Raw genomic sequence first — 22659 nt, forward strand, 5'->3', positions numbered from 1 at the left:
TTTGTGTCTTTGTATGTGACACAAAAGTGTAAAGTTTGAATCGGAACCATAAACCAATGCTGCAGTTTTATAACATTTTATTACACATAAAAATGCACACATTTTTGTATTTTTTTTTTGTTCCATATAGTGTTCCACAACACACACATGTAAAACACCTGCAGGAAGTGAAGTGATATATGATCGATGTATCAAAAGTTACAAACCAAAAAGAAAACAACCGCAATGTTCAGGTGCAACAAAGTTTATTTCTATTAGAAGTAAATGTTGATGCACTTCATGGGATTTAAGGTTCATATTTGGTCTAATGAATAAATATGAACCTGTCGTTTGTCTTTATATGTCCCGCTAGATACCAAAAAAACCCTGTACTTTTAATATAAAAACCAGCACAAAAACTAGTTAAACAATTATTCATTAAACAAATCAGCATTCAAAGATTTATTTATATACACAATATAAAAGGCTACATATAAAGTAGTGTAAAATAAAATAGGGTCACGTTTACAGTCGGTTAAAGCACAGTTCGCTCGTTTGGCTCGATTTGGTCATTTCTCTGCTCTGTGTACACTTTCGAGTGTTTATAGTGAACTGTTTTGCAGTGGAATTGGTCCCTGTGATGTTTCTATGCAAGACTTCATCAATAAGACCAATTTAATTGAAGCAGCTCTGATTAATATCCTACATGTCTTAGTGTAGAAATGTAGAGGAAAACTATTAATATTAATGTGTAAAATGTTTAAGGGACCACAGTTAAAAGTTTTCCCACATAAATCCTGTAGGATGCCTGAGGATATTGAATGCACACAAAATTCTATTAATTTGGTAGCAAGACAACGATTATTCGAGGAGGTCTGTAATTCCTAACTATATTCCTGCTGTTTGTGCTTGGCTTTCTTTCTCCAAAGGCGGCAAAGTCATCAGAGAATAAGGTGGATTTTGGTGTTGTACTGAAGCCAAGGTTCTGATTTTCTGTTCCTCTGCCAAAACCTGGTAATTTAGTTATTTGTAGTTCTGTGAGCCAATGTGTATTATTTCCCCAAAACCTCCCATACATTCATTTGAAATATGACTTTGCTGTTATAACCCCCTTCCAGCAAACATTCCCTACATAGAAGAACTTCCTGTTTACATTATATACAGTATAAATCAAACTGAGAACCAAGTTGACACTTATTATGAGTAAGAACCATGCAGTAATTACATTTCCTCCTGGATTACTTTTGATAAATTTGGAATTTGTCCTGGATTGTAACCTAAACAACCTCCAGCATGTGGATCCTCGATCTGACTTTAGAGTCTAATAGGTCAGAAGAAGACAGTAGACCTTATTGATTGATAAGAATTCCTCTAACAGGTCCTTTCATGCTATTCTACAGTAAAATCCAAACTCAGTTGCATGAGTGCGACACGTTACAGTGAACTGGCCGATACAGGGAGTAAGTAGTACACATAGAGATGAACACTGGAACCCGCAGTATAATACAGACTTTGTGTAATCCAGATCCTCTGCTGTACAATGAAAGAGCTGAGAGTTATGATGTGAGTAGAGAAGAGTCTGGAGGTTCCTGTTGCTCCAGTGTGATCAGAAACCTGATGCTTTTCCTCGTTTCCTGCTATCAGAGAAGGCAGTGATGCAGCCGCGCTCTTTCAGTACAGCATTCACGACGTTAAGAGATAAACTGTTATCAGTCACATCATGTCCGAAAGACCGCATGGCCTCCTTCATGGACTGTAAAAGAAAACAACAATCATGTCAAAAAATAGACGTTTCTGTCAGTGGAAATATAATGAACAAGCAGTTAAAAGCAATCACGTGAGAATTTGTCAACAATCTTATAGTAACGTTTAGGAAACGTTCAGGAGCTGAATTCCTGTATGGATTTATATTCAGTGCTGTAAAGTATTGGAGTTCTTTGTTTTTGTACTTCAGTTATTTTTGGCTACTTTAAAGTTTTACTGAGAAAATTATAAGCCACTTTTCACTACAACTTTAATATTAGAGGTCCACCAATAGCACCGATAGTTGATCGCTAGCACTATCAGCAAAAAAAATATATATATAGATAGTTTTTCCGGCTTATATCTAAATAAAAAAGGCTGTTGAGTGAATAATTATTTATAGCTGTTATAATGTGAGTAAGTACAAATATTTATAATATATAATATATATAATAATAAAATATTAATAATAATAATAATAATAATAATAATAATAATAATATTTATATATATGTATACACATTTGTAAGTACAATTTGAAGGCACATTTATATGTGTAGTGGTGTGGATAAGATTATGTGGTCAAATGAATATCAGTGCAGAAGATCAGTAGGAAAGTTTTTTTCTGAAATCATATCTACCTTATCAAACCCCGGCTCAAACAGCACTGAATTAGTTGAGTTGACAAAAACAACTTTGTCTTTAATGGCGTCTTTCAGGTTCATCTTAAACCACAGATTGTTCATTATTGCCTGTGGACAAAAAGTGAGACAAAAAAAGCAAATGTCAGTTTTTCAGGAATATTCTGTGCAATACACAGTCCCTGTGAAAAACTTGGAGTGTTTAATGGAGTTTGAGGGATACGTGCATGTTCCTTTTGTTTCTATGCAATAAATATGGTCATGTTATACTATGTCCAGATGTTCTACTTTATTTCATTGAAAATTCCTCCCCCTTTGCATGAAGAACAGCTTTGGCATCTGGACAGTTCGTTTCTCCAAACGTTGAAATATTTTGCTGTGTCTCCAAAGACAAAAACTCTCCAAAGATGTTCTTCAATAGTTGGAGATTTTTGTTCATCTCAGAGCAGTTTAATAGGATTTAGGTGCAGTGACTGGGCAGGTGGTTCCTGATGATCCGCTGTGGCGACCCCTAATAGGAGAAGCTGAAAGAAGAAAGAGAAGAAGACTGGGCAGATGGTTCAATGATAGAAATCACTCCAGACATGCGCTTCGGCTCATCGTCTTGTTGTACGGTGAAGTCGCTTCCAATGAGCCGCAGTCCAGACGGAACTGCACGGTGTTGAAGTGTGGAATGGGAGTATGGATTGTTCACTTTTAAATTCTGGAACCTTCCCTGCTCCAAAACAACACCAAACCATTAAACTTCCACCTTCATGTGTGAGTGTGGGGGTGAGGGAGTCTGATCACATCTTCTCTCCTGTTCTCCTTCTTACACAAGTTCTTCTGGTGGAGATAAAAATGTCCCATTTGGACTCCAGAGAACTTTCTTCCACTCGTTCACTGTCACATCGTGTGTTTTTTTTTGCCTTTTACTGAGTTCTGATGTTTCCATACTTCTCAGACTCTGTAGATTTGAACTGTAATGGTGAAATCCTGTTGTTGTTTTTAGGAGAGTAGGTAGATGATGTGTATCTCTGTGTACGTGTGTGTTGTTGTTTTATATCTGCTTTACCGTGGCCACGCCAGTAATGATCTGACTCCCTCCAGATCCTCCGATAACCAGAACTTTCTCTCTGTTCTTTGAGTGGATAATTACAGGTGACATGGAGGATGGCGGCTGTTCACCTACACAACACAGATTATCCACACACATTAATTACAGTTACAAATCAATAATACACACATTTGTGATTTCTTGAAATTTGTCTGATAGAATAAGTGAAAAATATTCATATTTATGGCATTTAGCAGACGCCATTATCCAGAGCGACTTACATTTATCTCATTTACATAGCTGAGCAATTGCAGGTTGAGGGCCATGCTCAGGGGCCCAGCAGTGGCAGCGTGGTGGTGCTGGTATTTGAACCCATGAACTTCCAATCAGAAGTCCAACGTTTACAGTGGTCCCCAGAACACGTGGGGGTTACGTTCTAAGACCCCGGAGTGACTTACTTTATTTTATTCATAAAACTGAGCAGCTTTGGATTTATGGGCCTCGCTCAGGGGCCCAGGAGTCAAAGCTTGGTGTGTTGGGGATTTAAACTCAAAACCTTTTCATTCAAATATTTTAACCACTAAACTCCCACCACCCATAGGAAATAAAGCTGCAACCTTGTCTCACTGACGGAATGAAGGTATAAATAAAACAGTGGAACCAAAAAAGGGAAATAAAAGTTCAGACAGTGTGAAGATGCGATTTATCAGAATTATTATTGGTTCGAAACCCGTTTACCTGCAGACACAGAATCGACTCTTCCACAGAAATCCGACAGCTCATTGTTGAGTATGATCCCTGTTTTTTCAGAATAGAAAGCTGATCCAAAACTGATCCAACAAGAAAAGGAACTTGATTAAGTAAACAGAAACACACAGTATTTGATACACACTTTGTGTAGCTGCAGTCCTCACAAGTGATTGATGGTGCTGGTGACAGAAACGGCCGAGCCGTCACTTGCAAGCACAGAAACGTGCGTCGTCCCGAATCCATCGGGGGACGAGGTGACGTTGTAGAGATACGACGGTTTTGTCTCAGTGCTGCTGATCAATGACCGGATCTGATCCACAAAGCCTGAGTTCATCAGATGCTGTGACTGTAACAGGAAATAAGCGAACAGAACAGAACAGAACAGAACAGAAGAGTGATGAACACCTGAATGAACAGATTGGACAGTTGAAAAGGACTGAAATGTCCGAGTCCAGTTTGATGGACGTTCTCAGAGTGCATGTGTGTTAATACGTCTCTAAAACACACTAAATTCTTGCACAAAATCTCACAATTGATTATTTAATAGAAGAGTGTTTACTTTGTCTTGACTGTACTGGGGGTCTCTGATATTCTTCCTCTGTCCATTCGCAAACTTTAGCGTTTCTATGTACTTATGAAGCATCAGCTTCCTCTTCTCACCCGTCACAGATGATGGAGAATGTTTAAAACCTGCAGCACACGCACACACACACACACACACACACACACACACACACACACACACACACACACACACACAAACAAAATCTTTACATGATCTGTCATTTCTGTATTTATATATAAAACTATATTGTTATTGTATCTCATTTCTGATTATTTTACTCAAACGAACCCTGCATAACACTGAGGATGAAGCTGAGGAGAGCGCCTCCAGATGGCGGGGGAGGGAAATGCATTGTAAAATCATCCAGTGGAACTGATAAAGTTTTACCCACTCTCACCTGAAAACCCACAATATCACACATCACACACACATCAAAGAATATAATACAACTGAAACACACCCAATAGAAAAAGATCCGTTTATTTTCACCTGAAAATTCTTAAGATCCTCTGATGACAAATATCCACCTGAAAACACACACACACACACACACACACACACACACACACACACACACACACACACACACACACACACACACACACACACACACCTCCAAATGAGTTCATAACAATGTTTGTCATATTATTCATCTGTATTCTGTTTGGTGTCATTTAAATGTTACTAAACACACACACAAACACACACACACACACACACACACACACACACACACACACACACACACACACACACAAATGCAGAAAAGTACCTGCTTCCTTCAAATCTGTAATTAAATCCTGGCCGATTGTGCCATTATAAAAAGCATCAGCTCCCTCTTTCGCAATTTTTTCCAGAGTATCTGCAAGTTTTGGGTATCGCAGTGTTTCCCCTGTTCTGAGAAGTGTTTCATTCGGATGGCAAAACACTTGACTACAAATACAACACACAAAAAAACAACAATTCACTGCAGATTAGTCTGAATAAACGTTAAGGTACGGGGCAAGTCTGAAATCTAGGAGAAGCAGGACCGAGCAAAGGGAAGAAGGAGCAGGTTGGTGAACTAAAAATGTATTGGTGATGATTAAAGTGAGAAGCAGAAAAGTGGTGGAGCAACAAAATTAAAAGAACTACAAGAAGTAGAAAAACCAGTACCACAACGATGTATTCTGCACCAGATTAACGATTCGCTTGTCTTGAAAAACATAACCGAGATACTCAGGAACAGGAAAACCGTCTCTGGCCAGTTTGATGACGGGCAGGAACAGTCGCTCCCATGAAAGTTTACCGAAAAGTTTGTGAGCACGTTCATAACCACGCAGCTCACCGGGAACTCCAATCCACAGTGGACCTACACACACACACACACACACACACACACACACACACACTACAAATTAATATCGGTCCAGCACACAGGGTTCTGTTTTTGCCTGAATTTGGTTGAGGATCTCATGTATGGAGAATAAAACAGAACATATTTGAAATGAATTGCTTCTGTGGCTTTGGCTCGTTTTGGAAATGTGTTCTATATGTGCTATCAGATCTTGTGTGTTTATCAGATCTTGTGTGTTTCAACTGTCTACTGTTCTGGGTGTCCATGTAGAACTCGACCATGTGAAGTGCTGTAGTGTGCAGGTTTTCTCAGTGTTCTGCTCCATCAGATCAGGACTTTTACATTTCAGACCAAAACCATGACAATTGTGGTTTAAATGCTTGATGTATCTGATGAAGATTCTCTTTTCTGCACTAATAACTTTTTTTTCCCTGGCAGGAGTAAATATACTGCATTTTCCACACAACAGAACTAATGAAATGACATTTGAAGTCATTTGTAAAGAGCTTTTAACAATGATTTAATTTCCCGAATTAATGCGAATCATGTCTGCAGTGTGGCCTTTCAGCATCTAATTATTTATTTATTTGTTTTTTAATTTAATGTTCTGTACGTTATGGATGCGTATATACTGTATTTACATTATTACTCATGATAAGTTTATCCCTATGTATGTATATATGTAAGCAAATATTTTAGTTTCTTATGTAACGAAATATAATGGATAAATGATATGAGTTTCGGTTTGGTTTCATTTTTACTACCATGATTGGATTGTCTCTAATCATAGTGTTTGTATTGTCGTCTTTTTCAAATCGTTTCAGTGTGCATTCAAGCTGACAAAGAATTTGTGTAAAACCTTCTAATCCATATCAGATCAAATCCGTCATCTGAGCACACGCTGCGATTTAAAGGGTTAAAGAGTCAAGAAAAATCTGACGTTTTGTACAAAGGAGTTAACATGGCTAATAAAATACCGTATTTAAAAACATTCACGATCTGCACACCTGATTCACCTTCACTAGTAATTAGCACTTCATCATAACCTCTCGGTGCTCGTTGTCTCCAGGGTGAGAGTTTGGAAAAGTAGATAAATAAAGTACTTTCTTGTAAACATAGCGAGTCTCCAAACTCTCTGATATTCACCCGAACTGGGCAGACTGGAAACCATGGAGGCACAACGACATCAGAGAGATCACAATTTCTTCTTTTCTGATATTTAATGTGAACATTAACTGAATCTTTTGACTCCCTGTATCTCTGTATCTCCTGTTAGAGTGGATGGTGTGTGTGTGTGTGTGTATCACCAGTAGATCATCACACCTCTCAGTGAAATGATTAGATTAGTGATGGAAAGCAGATTCTCCTACCAATCTTATACAATGTTTTGGAAGAGTTGCATTTGTCCAGCAGGTTTGGTGGGACATGTTTAGGAACTGTTTCTCTTGAGTTGATCACAGTCGTGTCACCTGAAAAAAGAAATCATTATCGTGATTGCTGTTATTATTATGTCTATTATTTTTGTTTGCACTGAAGCCACTTTAAGATCGACAGATGTTACGAAGTTCGAAAGGTGAATATGATCTCTAGTTGAAGTCTTCATCTCGCAAATAAATCATCTGCCCCCTTCTTTAGACACTCATGCTCCCTCTCAGACCTCAGAACGTCTGGCAGACATCTCGTCATAGATCGCTGCTCATCCGTGGAAATCTAATCCTAGCAAAACCCAATAGCTGTTCATCCAACAGGTGAATTATCCCCCCATCAGCATCTTGTGATGCCCCTAGGGAAACACTATGATCTAGATTCTTGATCTTATTTATCATGGACAATCATTTCCATGCACATTTGATACGGTGACATCATGCTCATTTTTTACTTTACCCTGTCAGAAGGATTCATCCATTTACAGTATCTCCACACATGCACATAAAACTCAGGCAGTTGAACATCTGGCAGCTCTGAACCTCTGAAACTGATCCAGAATGCAGCTGCCTTGTGACTTGTTTTCACCCTTCAGACTCACATCCACTGGCTTCCTGTAGCTTTTTGCATTGGATTTAAAGCATTGATGCTTATCTACAAGGACATAAGCAGATCCACACTTATCACATCCTGTACTGCACAATGTTTCCTCTGATCCTTTGGCATTGTTCTCTTCTGAAACCTACTTAATTGTACATAAAATGTACATAATTATTCTATATTGCCGCCGCAGCCAAGCCATTACACTGAGAGTATTCATTAGTGATGTGCGTCTCCATGACTGAGGCCGATGCGATTCACTGCGATGCAGTAGGGATTCGTTTTCCATTCGATTCAACACAATACGATTCACAAATTTTTTTTAAATGACGCAAATACGTTAAAATAAAATGCATTACGATACAAATGCTAAGTCGCACCAATGAACATTTCTTTAATTGATGCATCACATCGTTAATGTTTACGTCGATCCGTCCCTAATATTCATTACAGAGATTCTGCAATTGGCTCTTGATAATTGTGTCTACCAAATGGCAAAACTACTGTAAAATACTAACTATAGTAAAGTAGCAGAGTAAAAAACACGCAATATTTGATTGCACATATTTGCATGCAATAACTGCGTCATGTCTGTGAGCTACTGGCATCAATAAACAGTAACATCTTCTCTGTGCTGATGTGTTTCTGAGCTTCTGATTGAGTTCACCAGACTGAAACCTGCAACACTTCTCCCTGATGAAGTCTTGTTTTGGATATATGGAGTAAAATGTGAGTGTGTTCTTATTGGTTTATAAGTCTGCTGTAACAGTTAGAACAGTTGTTATATCGAGCATCATTTTTGCGTCTCCTGTTTTTTTGTCTTTCTTTTTCCTAAAGTGGGCCGAAAGACAGTAACAGCTCCTGCACAGGGTCAATAACACAGGAAACACAATACGGTCAGAGTGGCATTAAGCGTTTCCCCCCACTTTCCCTTCACCCGAGTACGTTTCTGAGCAGTTAACCGAAAGGGTGAGTCTGAAATCAGCCTTAAAGAAAACACTGTTGGTGCTCGTTAGGTCTAAATCATACAGGTGATATGAATAAGAGTGAACTGAAGACAGGAATTCCACATACCGTCTTTACTCATGATAGTGAAGATGGAGCCGCCTCCGATTCCCATGCTCTGAGGATTCATTAGTGATGTACACAGCAGCGCAGAAATCGCGGCGTCTACCGCCGAGCCGCCTTCTAACAGAATATCCCTTTAAACAAACACAAACATCATTTAAACGATTAGTGTCCATCACAGTATCTGCTTACAACCTTCCATTGTCTTCCCATTTCATAACAAATCACTGAGCTTCAATTACACTTATATTCCAGCATTTCCAGAGCAGCATGGCACTAAAATACACACAATACTGCTACTATTTCTGTGGTTAGTTTGTGTAATTTGTGTATATTTGGCTCTTAAACATAAACTATTCAATGGAGTCTTTTAAATTGGCTAGACAGCAACTCATCATGGATTCTTTTGTCAATTATATATATATATATATATATATATATATATATATATATATATATAAAAAACCATCCTTAGGACATCATGGATCACCTACACTTTATTTATCATCCATTATGGGGAAATAGAAGCTCAGTGGTTACGGCTCTGTTTTACTGATCACACTGGTGTGGGTTCAAACCCCGATGTCATCAAACGGCCGCTCTTTCTAACATCACTGGGATATGCGAAGAAATAATTTTAATTTACTATAAAATTTACTGCATTTTACACACACACACACACACACACACACACACACACACACACACACACACACACAAATTAAGGATAAGGATCATCAGCGTTAGCGAGAAAGAAAACACTGACAATAACAATAACAAGAAGTCGAGTCTCAGCGGTCGTCTAAAAGCTAAAAGATGTCACTCTTTTAAACAAAACATATTTTTGACAGAGATAAAAAAACAAAACGGTTTCAGACAGGAACTAATGTGGACATAAAAACAACTGCTGGAAAAAAAAGGGATTGGAATCAAAACAATGAGTTTTAGTTTGAAGTAAAAATGACTAGAACGAGCAATAAGAGGTTTTCACCATTACAACTCTTCCACAGTCTTTTATGGATTTTAAAACGCATGAAAGTTCTTTATGTTTCTGTACAACAAACTCAGTAAAACACAAAACACACAATGTGGCTGTGGAGTCCAAATGTGAGATTTGTGTCTCTAACAGAAGAACTTGTGTAAGATGGAGAACAGGAGAGAAGATGTGATCCAGTTCATCTCAGTTCAATAGTATTTAGGTGCAGTGACTGATCACAAGAAAGAAATCTCCAACTTGTGAAGAACATCTTTAGTGAGTTTTACAAAAGAACGTTTGGAGAAAGTGTCCGAATGCTGAACGTGTGTAAAGCTGTTCTTCATACTAAAGGAAGATTTTTCAATGAAAATAATGTGGAACATCTGGACAGATTTATAGATTTGTTTGGGCAAAGTAAATCTTCAGACTGTTAAATTTCCAGAGTTTGTTGCATAGAAACTAAAAGAAAATGCACCATTATTTATATTAATATTAATAAATAAACTCACTTTTGTTTTTGCCTTTTAGCGCAACACACACACACTCTGCAGAATTACTGCCATATATTTACTCCACATTCTGATTTTCTCTCTTTTTTTTATATTAAATCCTATTTCATATTTTTATTTCACTGCATTTATATTCTATTTTGTCATTTTCTAAATTCTTATATAGTTTATGGCATCTGTTGTAATGGTTTATGTACATGTAGATTTATTACAATGAACTGGACTTTGTTATTTGTTGCATTTATTTAAAAAAAAAAGCTAATATTTTTTAAAACTTAAAACAAAAAATATCCTAAATTAAAACTTTGAACAGAATATAAGGTACAATCAGTATATTAATGTAAGAATTAATCCTCTCGCCAAAACAACAGTAGTGACATTACTGTGATAGTATTGTTCCAGCCATCATGGAATCTATCATCAGGGTTGTGGTGGATCTCAGTGCAGGAGCATTGAGCGTGTCCATCACACAGCACTGAACTATTTCACATTTACAGGCAATTCATGGTTGTCAATCCAACTACCAGCATGTCTTTAGGACTTTTAGTGAACAATACTTCTAGTGACAAATGGAGAACATGTGAAACTCCTCAGACTGTAAACTGATCTTAGGTTCATGCAGTGACCCTGGAGATGTGAAAGAGCAACACTGCTGAGATACACAACCGTGTGGCTCCATTAGCAAACTAAACAATTCAACACAGCTTTTTAAAACAGAATTGGAGAAGATTAGATGATATCTACCTATAACAGCATGTTCATATTCCTAAACAATGAGACACCAAATCTTATGTCATATGTGGTTATTTAAAGATGAAGGCACACAGAGGCAAACATCTTTAGAGGCAGGAGAATAAGAACTAGAACTCCTAGAACTAGGAAACGAAATACGTTTCAGCATGATGAGGCCTCTCTGCAGCTCCATGAAGCTCTGCTTTCCATCGGTTAAAAGATGTGGAAGATCTTCTGTTACAGAGCTTCGAACCTATGAGCAAAAATCTCCATAAAATCTAGTGGAACATCTTCCCAGAAGAGTGGAGGATATAATAACAGCAAATGTGGACTAAATGTGTAATGGGATGTTTAAAAAGAAGCCCAAAAGAAGCGTCCAATCTTATGATCAGGTGTTCAGAAACTTTTGCTCATATAGTGTTTAATATAGAATCTATTACACAGATTTCTTTTCCTTTACTGTTTTGTAGAATCTTCTCAGTTGAATAAGACGCCTTAATCGGAGTAAACAACTCAACTAGGACAGAAACATGGTTTAGATGAAAAGTGAGATGGACCTTAAAGACATTAGAAACAAAGGAGCATACAGGAAGTGAATGGGGGGAAAACACACTCTGGCTGAGGACAGTGTGGTGTCAAATCTCACGACATGTTTCATTAGGAATGCAAAAAAACTTTTTTATCTAAGAGCGACGGATTTCTCAGTAACTAGATAGCGTTATTGTATACGAGTGAAATAGGACATCGGATTAAAAAAACAACAACACATTTTCTAACTAGTTATCTGGCCAGTTCTTCAGTTTACTCTAGAACAAGGATCAAAACAAGAAAACGTCTAAAATAAAAGCTCTATATAGTTATCTATTATTGTAATTATCATCTAATCATTGAGTTATTTGTTGCAGCTGGTGACATGATTATCTTTGCTCTTGAAAACGCTGGTCATTCAAATCCTTTATAAACACGAGAATCCTTTCTGAGAATCATCTTGGTAAATAAAACCTGAAACCGCTGGCCTCAGGCCTGTGATTCATCCTAATCTTGGTCATCTTTTTACTCCTGTATTCTGGACTAATGATGGTGTTGTAGACTGTGCTTTCAGTCTAGACCTTTAATTATTTAAAAACATTTGGTGAATCATGAAACTAAAAATACAACAAAGGACACTCAGAACTGTTCATCAGCTAAAATCCTGTATCAGACACATATGGGTTCAGAAACTGGTCTCCTCAGTTCCCAGATGTATATGGACAGCAGATGTGGTGGTAAACACGGCCCTGTACCAACTTTTTGAAAACGTGTTGCAGCCATTAAATACCAAATGATTTTATTTATTTGCTTAAAATGGGGCATATTCTCAGTTTAAACATTCACTATGTTTTTTGTTGTGAATAGAATATTGATTTATGAGATTTGCAAATCATTACATTCTGCTTTTATTTACATTTTACACAGCGTCCCAACTTTTATGGTTATTTAGTTCAATTATTTTATTTCTGATAAACAGATCGGATCACAATCACAAGTGAACTGCTCTCTCGCACCTTTACTGATCTGCTCTCTCCTGTTGTTTCATCTCTTTTTGATATCTTCAGAATTAATTCTCTGTATGATGTTTGCTGCGAGCTTCTCTTCCGTCTTGGAATAAATAATATAAACTCTGATTTGAGATTAGACTGGAAGATCATTTCTGACAACTGATAGCAATAAGAAGGAGGAAGGTAATGGAATGCAGTTTAGGTTACACTTCATCCACCAACTTGACGCCATTAGTCCTTCTTTTTACTTCTTTATCTTGATATTGCAACTCGCATGAAAGACCATAAGCGAAGAATTTGTTCATGTATCACTGCTGCAGGTCTGCAATAATGATGACAATTTTAGGCTGAAACTATAAAGAGAGGGTAAGAGTTCCTTCTACAGAAATAAAGATAAAGATTAAGTAAGTAAAATGCAACACACACACACACACACACACACACACACACACACACACACACACACACCTGCATTACTAGATAGTTCCAGGTGTACTATTACACTGTTTGTCATAATAGAGCAGGGCAAGTCTGATCTGGTGATACACTGATATGTAACAGGGGTCACAGACACACAGGCACACACACACACACACACACACACACACACACACACACAAACACACACAGTATAAATGTCAGTAACATAAATGTACCTAATATTCCACTCTACATGTTTTAATTCAACACAGAATAAATGACTAATAGGAATGTTTTTTAATGTGTGATATTCCTGCCTTCAGGTTCTGCATGATAAAACATGACATTTTCTCCTAAATTGACTCACACACACACACACACACACACACACACACACACACACACACACACACACACACACACACACACACACACACACACACACATATTCACAAAAAGCTGAGCTCAGAACTGATGGCTGCTGTCCAGTGGTTTAAATCCAGTGCTGGTCATGAATAATACAAAAATACAAGTAGAAGCATATCCTGAAAAAGAACGCATGACGACCATGTTCAGGCACATTTAGTTCCTGAAGTGTAAAATTAAACTTTAGAAAGATATGAAGAAGATACACTAAAATAAAGTGCACCTTTCGTACTGCTGGTACTCAAAAAAAAAAAAAAAAAAGTGTATTTAGAAATGCTGTGAGAAAAGCATCTGAATGTAAAGTGGAGAAAAGCATGTCATGATCAGGTTATTAACTGTTAATCCATCCTGGAGAAATGACATAATTAATCCTCATGTATGAAAATATCTAAAAAATATCATTGCAGCAGGTCAGTGCACAGGGGGGGGGTTTCTAGAGCCAATGCCCCTCTGCCCTCATTGGCTCTGGTGCCCCTCTTACCAACCCTCCAACAGCTCAAAGGGTTTTGTTGCCACATTACAGTCAGTGGTTCATCTACTGAATTAGTCACTTAATAGTTTTTGTTTCTAAAAATGTTCACAACTAATACAAAATATTCACGTTCTTAGAAATAATGTGTAAATGTGAATCATAGATGATGACGTCATCAATATTCACTATATTGCTAAAAGTTTGCAGACAAGTTTGGTATGTACTTTTTGAGCATCGCATTCCACATTTATTCCCAATTTAATCTTATAATTGCTCCTCGCTTGTGGAGATTGTGGAGATTCATCCACATGGGTGTTAGTAAATTCAGGCGCTGGAGGTCTGGGGTGCAGTCAGGGTTCAATACACACATATGGCTAAAAAAGTCAGGTGTCCCAATACTTTTGTTTGTATAGTATATATTAGTACGTTTCAGTAAGAAATAAAACAGGTTTTACTGTAAAGGAGCAGGTACGTTTCAAAATCTATCGAAACATCTACAGTAAAGTCTGAAATGATTTAGAAATCACCTTCCGAGCAGTGATAGTCACCCCTGACAAACCTTTCCATCAAGCCTCTGAACAAAACAGCACAGATTACTGAGAGAAGTAAATAACCCATAGACTCCCAGTGATCTGCAACAAACTGCAATCTGGTTGGAACTTGAGAAATTACTCCAGGGGTGAAATGGACGCATGACAATGAAATGTGTACACTTATACAGGTATTTAGCACCTCTGGGGGTTATCTAGCATTCGCAAATCCATGCCAGAACCCATTAAAATGCTTTCAGCACAGCAGTTGTGGCTGTAAGTCTGCGTTTCTGTGCACTCTGGATAAAGAGACAGATTAAAAGAGCTTTACTTTCCTCTTATTAGCTTCATGTAACTTCTCTACCCTGGACATGTCTTAGTGATTATTTAGGGTCATGGATTTTGAAGATTGAAGATTCTTTAATGAGGGAAATAAAATATTAATTAAATCCTTTCTATTACCACCAGTGACGGACAGTAAAGAAGTAAATGTAATTCGTTCCTGTACTTTAGTAGTTTTTCATGTATCTGTGCTTAACTGAATTATTTCTATTTGGGGAAATTTCAACTTTAACTTCATTAAATTTTAAAGTCATTTACGGTAATCCACCATTTATCCGCGATTAAAATAGTTTTTATTGTTTTTTTGTTTCCCACACACTTTAAACACCCACAGGATACATTTGTAAGAAAACAGTAATTATATTTTTATTCATAAATTGTATTATTTCAACATAAAAGTCCATAAAAACAAGTGTTTTGGTCTATGGCGAGAGACCTGGAAAATCAGCCAAACTAATTAATTACGTGGCAAACGCAATTCCGTGAGAAACCGGGGCGCCAGATACGAACCGCAGTAAAGCGCGGAATTACTGTATCTCATTTTTTACTCAACTACATTCCGCTAAATCAGTCAGTCCTTTTTATATTTGAGCATCCGCTCAGTATTTTAGTATGTTGTTTATCATGATGTGTGTAGCAATAAAACAATTGCAACCCACTGTAATTGTCCAGTTGGATTGAAGTAAACAGCACTTATGGATTTGGTTCCCTTTAATTAAAGTGATGTCATGAATGTTTTCAGTGTTTGTACTGAATAATCCTGAGCTGAGGTCAGTGAGGAGAATCTCCAGTGCAGCTTAAAAGACTCATTAAAAACACATATATTATACGGATATAATAAAGATATAATAAGGATATAGATTATTAATTAGCCAAGGAGTTTATGGTTCTTGGTTTTGAGAGTTTGATCAATTGTGCACAATGACGTGAATTCAATTGCAATTTAATTTAATAAATGCATTTAAGGTGATATTTAGATATGAAATGTCTCCAAATTTGTGGACTGCTCTGAGAACATGTTTCACTCGTCTAGTGACGGTAGCTGAAGCACAGAGGAGCTTCTCAAAGCTGAAACTAATCATGGGGAGATGTTGGGTCATGGTGTGGTTCACCCAGAGCTTCATTCAAGCTAAAACCGCCATCGCCGCTTGGTGTATCTACTGATCACCAGCATACAGTTCAGAGTCAATTCAACACCAAGCAGAATATTAAGAGGAATAAATGATGGAAGAATCTCCTGACTCGAACTCACCACAACACACGTGGACTTATTTACACAAAGTTATTAAAGAAAAAGGTTTTTGGGCTCATGATCATTTTAATAGAAATCAATCAGTGTTTGTTTGGTTTGTGTGCTGAGAGTCACATTCGAGTCTTTTCACAGAAACTGAGGTGATTAGGCAAAGAGTCTTTAACAAAAACGATAATAGGAACATTATAGTTATAATAAATCTGAGTACTGTGGATACTTAAGCACATGTGAAGGCAAAAAAGTGTCAGTTTTACTCAAGTGAAAGTTGAAACTTTTTTGACTTTAACTGGACTCATATTTCACCGACTGCATCTTGACTTTTACTCAACTACATGACTCGTTCACATCCTCCGCTGGTATTTTGCAAAACTTCTGTTAAATAATCTTGTTTCGTATCGGCCCTGGAGGAATGTTCTTTTGTTTTACTGTGTACTGGACTGTGTAGGGCTGCAAATACGGGGGAGAAAACAGTATTACTGTGGGATGTGCAAATGTCTTTACACTTTTCCAGTTCTGACGTCTCAAAATGTATGAACTCTTAAAAACAAGAAAAAAATGTAGTATAATTAAGTCCAAAATATCACAAAGTAATTGTGGAAGAACCAGCAGGAATGTTTATCCTAATCAAATGGTGTTCCGAAAAATATTCATCGAGGTGGCCACTTTCGCATGAATCTGTAGAATGAAGTAAGTTCATGATAAGAAATGAAGATGCTGATAGAGGAGAAAAGTATTTGTTTTTGGGGTAAAGGTCTAACTCATACACACTATACTAACATACAGGTAGACCTTAAATCACCTGTACCAAATATAGTCCCAGCTACCATAAAGTGTCCAGACGCCATGAAACGGATTTCTTTTTCTAGTCAATGTTCAGAGACGGAGTTTCTATTATGATGATGATAATGATTATTATTATTATTAAAAGAAAATAGTTACAGGGACTGTGAAAAGCTAAATAAATAAAATCAGACAAAAAAAAAAGATTTCAGGATTAACATCATGTCAAGCTTCATGCTGGCAAGATAAATGTTTTGGAAGCCTTTGTTTGTAAGAGGTAAAAGTTCAGAACCTTTCCAACTTTTGTGTTTGTGTATTTACAATGTAAAGTGAAAACAAGACTCAAGAGAAACTTGGACCAAGATCAAGAAATCTAAATGTTTTAAACTGCCACCATATTGAGAAAATAAACAAAGTATGGATGAATGAAAGGTGATGAAAGTGGTGACCTGTGGAAGGAGACTTGACAGTGGGCTTATTGTTCTTTTACTAATCTGAAAAAACAGAAGGAATGTAGAGAAAGCGTAATTGCGTTCGATTGGATTGGCTGTGAGATGAGAATGTGATAAACTAACCCCAATCAAGCCAAAACAGCTTCGAGCATGTCTTTTCAGACTCTTAAATAAACAATGAAAAGCAAATAATGTGCAGAACATCTCCCCATGTGGTGTCAATCAATCACGTTTGCTGTCATCTTGTAATGTTTCTTATTTATTTTAATATTGTAGATAATAGAAAAGGCACAATGAAGCTGCTTATTGTCCTGGTTTTATAGTTTAAGAGCAGGCGAACTGCATTCCTGAATCATACTGCCTCAGACAAATATGATGCTACAGGGTGAGGATAAAGGACAAAACAACAGGGGGAAATTAATGAATAATCGCAGACAAACGTCATATATGAAGAAACCAAAGCAGCAGAAACAACAAAGCTTCAAGCATCCCTTCCCACTGACATTCAGAAACTTCCAGTATAATAATAAAAGGGTAATGAAGGGAACTGGAGAATGAATGCAGTGGTGAAGAAATCTTCAACCCAAAACTGCCTGCTTTGATGTTCATTCATTGTTTTTGTAATTCATTGTGACACTGTAATTGGCTGAAGAAGGGCTGTGAGGAGCAGCTGATTTGCTTTTGTCTGTAATAAAACCAGTAAGGGAACGCCCTGAAAGCATTGCTTTTGACATTACCGAGTTTTAATCAAACAATGTTAAACCACCATTTTGTTCATGATGATGTAACAGAAATAAGTAACAGGTTTTTTTTTTTTTTTGCTTTCTGGAGCACTGTTTGGACACGATGAAAGAATTCAGGAAGGTCAAGTATCAGCATTGGCAAAAGCCTAAAATTGATCACAGCACATCCCTGGCCCTACTTTCCCACAAGTACCTTGAGCACTGTGTTGAAGGGACCTGCACTGAGCTGGTGGAAGGCAGAGAGAATCAAAATCCATAATTGGAGGATGTTCAACAAGGCCTTTATGTCAGCTTTTATTTCAGATGACTACCTGGCAGATGTTAAAACAAGCTAAGCACCAAGGTACAGCAGCCGGGTCAGAAGTTGAGGGATTTTGCCTCTGCTTATCGTCCCCTCTGCTTTTAATAAAAGGCAGACATCACTTAGTTGCTGAGCTGCATCCTTAACAGAATCAACCCCAAGGTTGCAGGATGCCTAGGGGCGACAGTTACTACTGTTGAACAACCCGTGAAGGTTGGGCTCCCACATGGAAAAAACTGTATAAGATCTAAGGACAGCTGGGTGGTGCTGGGGTTTGGGAAGCTGGGGATGTGCTGGGATTTGACCTCATGTCCTTTCGTTCAGAAATCCAGCATCTTAACCATTGTGTCACTTTCCACCAATTGTTATCCCACTAATCATACAGTCTGAGTAACAGTGAAATTTGTTTGAGAATATGAACACAAGTCTGAACACCTCAACACCAAATCCATGTTAGACGCCAGCATGTCTTGGCTGTTCAGGAATTTTTTTGCGGTGAAGGGGCATTTGAGAACATATTATATTAAGTAAACATACTCATCCCTGTTCATATGCACTTTTAACGGATTAACATTGAAATAGATTTTTCCACTTTCACTTCCACCTGCTGGTGTGGTCTGTTTATTTAAAAGTCAACCACAGAGCATGTTATAAGCTTTACCTTTTAGAACATACGTTACAAAATACTAAATATGTGATTTATGAGAGTACAAGTGGAAGACGGCATTCACCACCTCTGGACACTCTAAGTACTGCATGATGCTGTTTGGGTTTCCTTTTGGATCAGAGTTTTTTTTAAGAATCTGGTTAATTATGTACGGTTAAAGATATTGGGAAAGTACATCGTACCTGACACAGAAAATATTCTGAGCCTGACGAAGACACCAAATCCAGAATGTGTCTCAACTCCTGGCCAGTCCCTGTTAAGGAGTTCAGTTGTTTTTCAAGCTTTGGCAATTCATAGCTCATAGTTCAGTGACAGGGGGGTTGAGGAGTAGAGAATCCCAACTTCTCCTGCTACAGTAACTACACCAAGACCATAAGACATTAGTCACACCTAGCCATAAACCTCATGTCTGATCTTCACTTTATCATAGGACAAAACTCTTATCTTGGTTGCCCTACACTGCTCTAACACCAGCATCTCTCATTTTTAGACCATATTGCATCCTGTGAACAATGTGAGGAAAACCGTCTGCACTCATCCTGAAAAAATCTGCTTGACTATGCACAAACATATCTCAAAATAGTGCTTCATTGCAACTGATATGTTTCATAGTTACTACTATTCTTCCAGAGGTGCATGATGTCTAGCATCAAGCCCCTGCTGCTCCCCCCACTTACTCCGACAAAAAAGACACGTATGTACAAATACTGTTCACAGACTTGACCTCAGAATTCAACACCATCATTTCTCAGCACCAGATTGGGACGCTGAGCCTGTTAGGCATGAGAAACTCCATCTGCATATAGATCCTGGACTTCTTGACTGGAAGACAATCCCGTTTGAGAAAAGTGAGTAAGTTGGGTAAGAGCCAGATGGAGATTGGTGGAATCTGCAGAGCGTTTAGGATGATATACTACAGCGAGTCCAGTGAGAGAAGATCAGTCATGAGGTCCAGGCGTAACCACGCTGTTTAATTTAACTGGGTACAGTTCCAGGTGTATATGGTTGAAATGAACCTAAAAACACTCAACCAGACTTGAAAGAATAAGTATAATCTGAGCCCTAAACTTCTCTTGGCTTTGCGATTTGGATTTTTAATGCTCAAGTTTGGTAGAGACACCATTGTCATTGTTTTGTAGAAAATTGCAACAGATGTTTAGTTGTTTCAAAAGAGCAACTTTTTTTCCCCAATCACATCTTCTTTCTTTAAAGCTCTTTTGTGGGAGCAGCCTATTGTGTTTTCAACATCATCATAACATCAAGTCTTTGGCTGCTGCACTGCTTTTTTTTTTCGAACACATTTTCTTTTCCTTTATATACACTATATCCTGCATGTGAAGCACTTAAATGAGCTGATACCCTATTCAGGATGTCTCCCCACCTCATACACATTGTGTATTAAATAGACTCTGGATTCACTTTCACTTTGACTAGGATAAAGTAGTGGCTGAAGATAATTGAATATAATGTACAATCACCTCAGGGTCCTTAACCACAATATCAAAGAAATTGGAAAATCCCTACCATTTATATCATTAGTTTTGGTTTCACATAAGATGTTCATCACTTTCCTGCTATTATTGTACTTTTATATTATTTTTTACTCAGATCTACCAAGCTGCCACTGGTGAGCCCATGAGCAATGCCCTTAACCCTTAACTGCTCAGGTGTAAAAATAGGATAATTGTAAGTTTATCTGGATAAGAGCTTGGCTTATTGGAAAATCATTGGCTTATTTATGGAGATACAATCAGAAATAATCAAAATAAGAGATTAAATTGTTCAAGCTATGAAAAATATTAAACAATTGGTTTTGCTTTATATTCCAGACAATAAGTGTTTATTCTAAAGTTCAATCTGATCAAAAATAAACATCTCGAGTATGGAGATACCACGTGTTGATTTCTCTCCAGCTCGCTGTGTGGACTGAACTCTGCTGTTCAACTAATCAACCCCAATTCAGGTCAACTTTTATTGACTTAAACTGAGGATTGTGATGCAGAGAAATATGGAAAGAAAAATGTATTTCCGAAAATATATTACCTTTTCAACTCTTAAATTAATTATTCAAATATGTGTTTTTTTATGTGGTGAGATTATTAATAATTTGTGTTATTGAATTTTTGACTTGAAACGATCAAAGGCCAGTAAAAGCTTCATTAAATATTTAATACACTTATAAAACAAATAAAGACATAACATCATCACCCCGAGAATTCCTTAAAAGCCACGGGTGGTCCCCAAACCCCACTCTGAGAGCCACTGCACAATTATTCCAAAACTACAACAAAACAATAATAAATAATAAATACTAGCTGTGAAATCAAACACCCCACTATCCCAAACCACTGATACACGACGCGCATGGTATATGCGCACGGAAATGTGCGCGGATCCGAACCCGTTCTTTTTGCGCATTCTGGTTCCCCTCGAGCTCAATGGTCAGCTGTCTCTCGTGTCCGTTACCTGCCAATGTTGGAGCACGTGAGGGAGTCGGCGGCGACGGCGAAGTTCGTGAACCCCGAGTCCCCGCACTTGTTCATCTGCACGAGCAGCAGCGCGCACACGCAAACCAGTGCCGCCGCGCACACGAGCGCCACGCACACGACGCACGCGAGTCTAGTCTTCGTCCTCTTCGCCATCACGAGCTGCAGTAAGAGTGAAGACGACCGAAATGTGCGAGTCGTGGAGAGGGTAAGAGAGAAGAAGAAGAGAGAGACAGAGAGAGAGAGAGAGAGAGAGAGAGAGAGAGAGAGAGAGAGAGAGAGAGAGAGAGAGAGAGAGAGAGAGAGAGAGAGAGAGAGGTATAAGCCTCTCCCCTCCTCACCAGATTAGCGCATGGAGCAAACTATTGATGGTGCACGAGACTGCACTGCAAAATTGGTACTTTCGGATAATTGGAATTAAAATCTCGAGGAAAAGCACGCGCGGAATTTGCGTTTACATGCAACCAGATCAATAGTTTACTTTTGGTAAAAATGCAAAAGGAAACATTGGCCCTAATCTACAGGTTATAAGAGGATCATAATGCGTCACAGCCTAATCTTGTTTAACAGACCAACTCTGTAGATGAAGATCATTACACTGTTGTAGACCATGAGATGTGTTATGGGTAAATAAAATATTATATCATCATGCTTACAGATTTCATCTGTTTCACCTGAAAAGACTTGCAAAGTGTGTTTGAGTTCCATAAGACTTGCACTTATTGTGTAGGATGGTGAATAGTGAATATATTCATATCCTGTTGAATGAATGAGCGAATAAAAAGTTGTGCATGAAAATCACAGACATTTTGCTTGCAGGGTTTTATTGCATTAATTTATTTTACTTCAGTGGTGAAAAGTAATGAACTACAAATACTTCATTATTGTAC

At 37.8% G+C, this 22659-nt stretch overlaps 1 protein-coding gene across 2 annotated transcripts; it reads right to left on the reverse strand.

The window, feature by feature from the left end:
- Positions 1 to 60: 60 nt before the first annotated feature.
- ggt5b (gamma-glutamyltransferase 5b) lies at positions 61 to 22125 on the reverse strand. 2 transcript variants are annotated; one of them, XR_014537763.1, is made up of 14 exons: positions 21750 to 22125; positions 9150 to 9277; positions 7421 to 7519; positions 5870 to 6065; positions 5487 to 5647; positions 5204 to 5241; positions 5003 to 5111; positions 4709 to 4839; positions 4314 to 4495; positions 4138 to 4229; positions 3418 to 3530; positions 2364 to 2474; positions 572 to 1732; positions 61 to 529 (listed from the first exon to the last, which is right to left on the reverse strand). XR_014537763.1 is itself a non-coding variant. In XM_083567903.1 (13 exons), exons 1-13 carry the CDS (start codon positions 21923 to 21925, stop codon positions 1586 to 1588), a joined length of 1683 nt encoding a protein of 560 aa, XP_083424029.1. In that variant the 5' UTR covers positions 21926 to 21990; the 3' UTR covers positions 61 to 1585. The 2 variants fall into 2 exon arrangements, 1 of the variants encoding a protein (XP_083424029.1); XM_083567903.1 differs by having other exon boundaries at positions 61 to 1732; positions 21750 to 21990.
- Between the last annotated feature and the right edge of the window lie 534 nt (positions 22126 to 22659).

Source organism: Silurus aristotelis (assembly GCF_946808225.1).
Source record: "Silurus aristotelis genome assembly, chromosome: 18".
NCBI lineage: Eukaryota > Metazoa > Chordata > Actinopteri > Siluriformes > Siluridae > Silurus > Silurus aristotelis.

Coding starts and splice junctions, on each gene's coding strand:
- ggt5b (XM_083567903.1), bottom strand. CDS start 21,925: ATGGCGAAGAGGACGAAGACTAGACTCGCGTGCGTCGTGTGCGTGGCG. Junction 4,230..4,313: donor ACCAGCACCATCAATCACTT/GTGAGGACTGCA, acceptor TTGTTGGATCAG/TTTTGGATCAGCTTTCTATT. Junction 2,475..3,417: donor TCATTACTGGCGTGGCCACG/GTAAAGCAGATA, acceptor TTTTGTCCACAG/GCAATAATGAACAATCTGTG.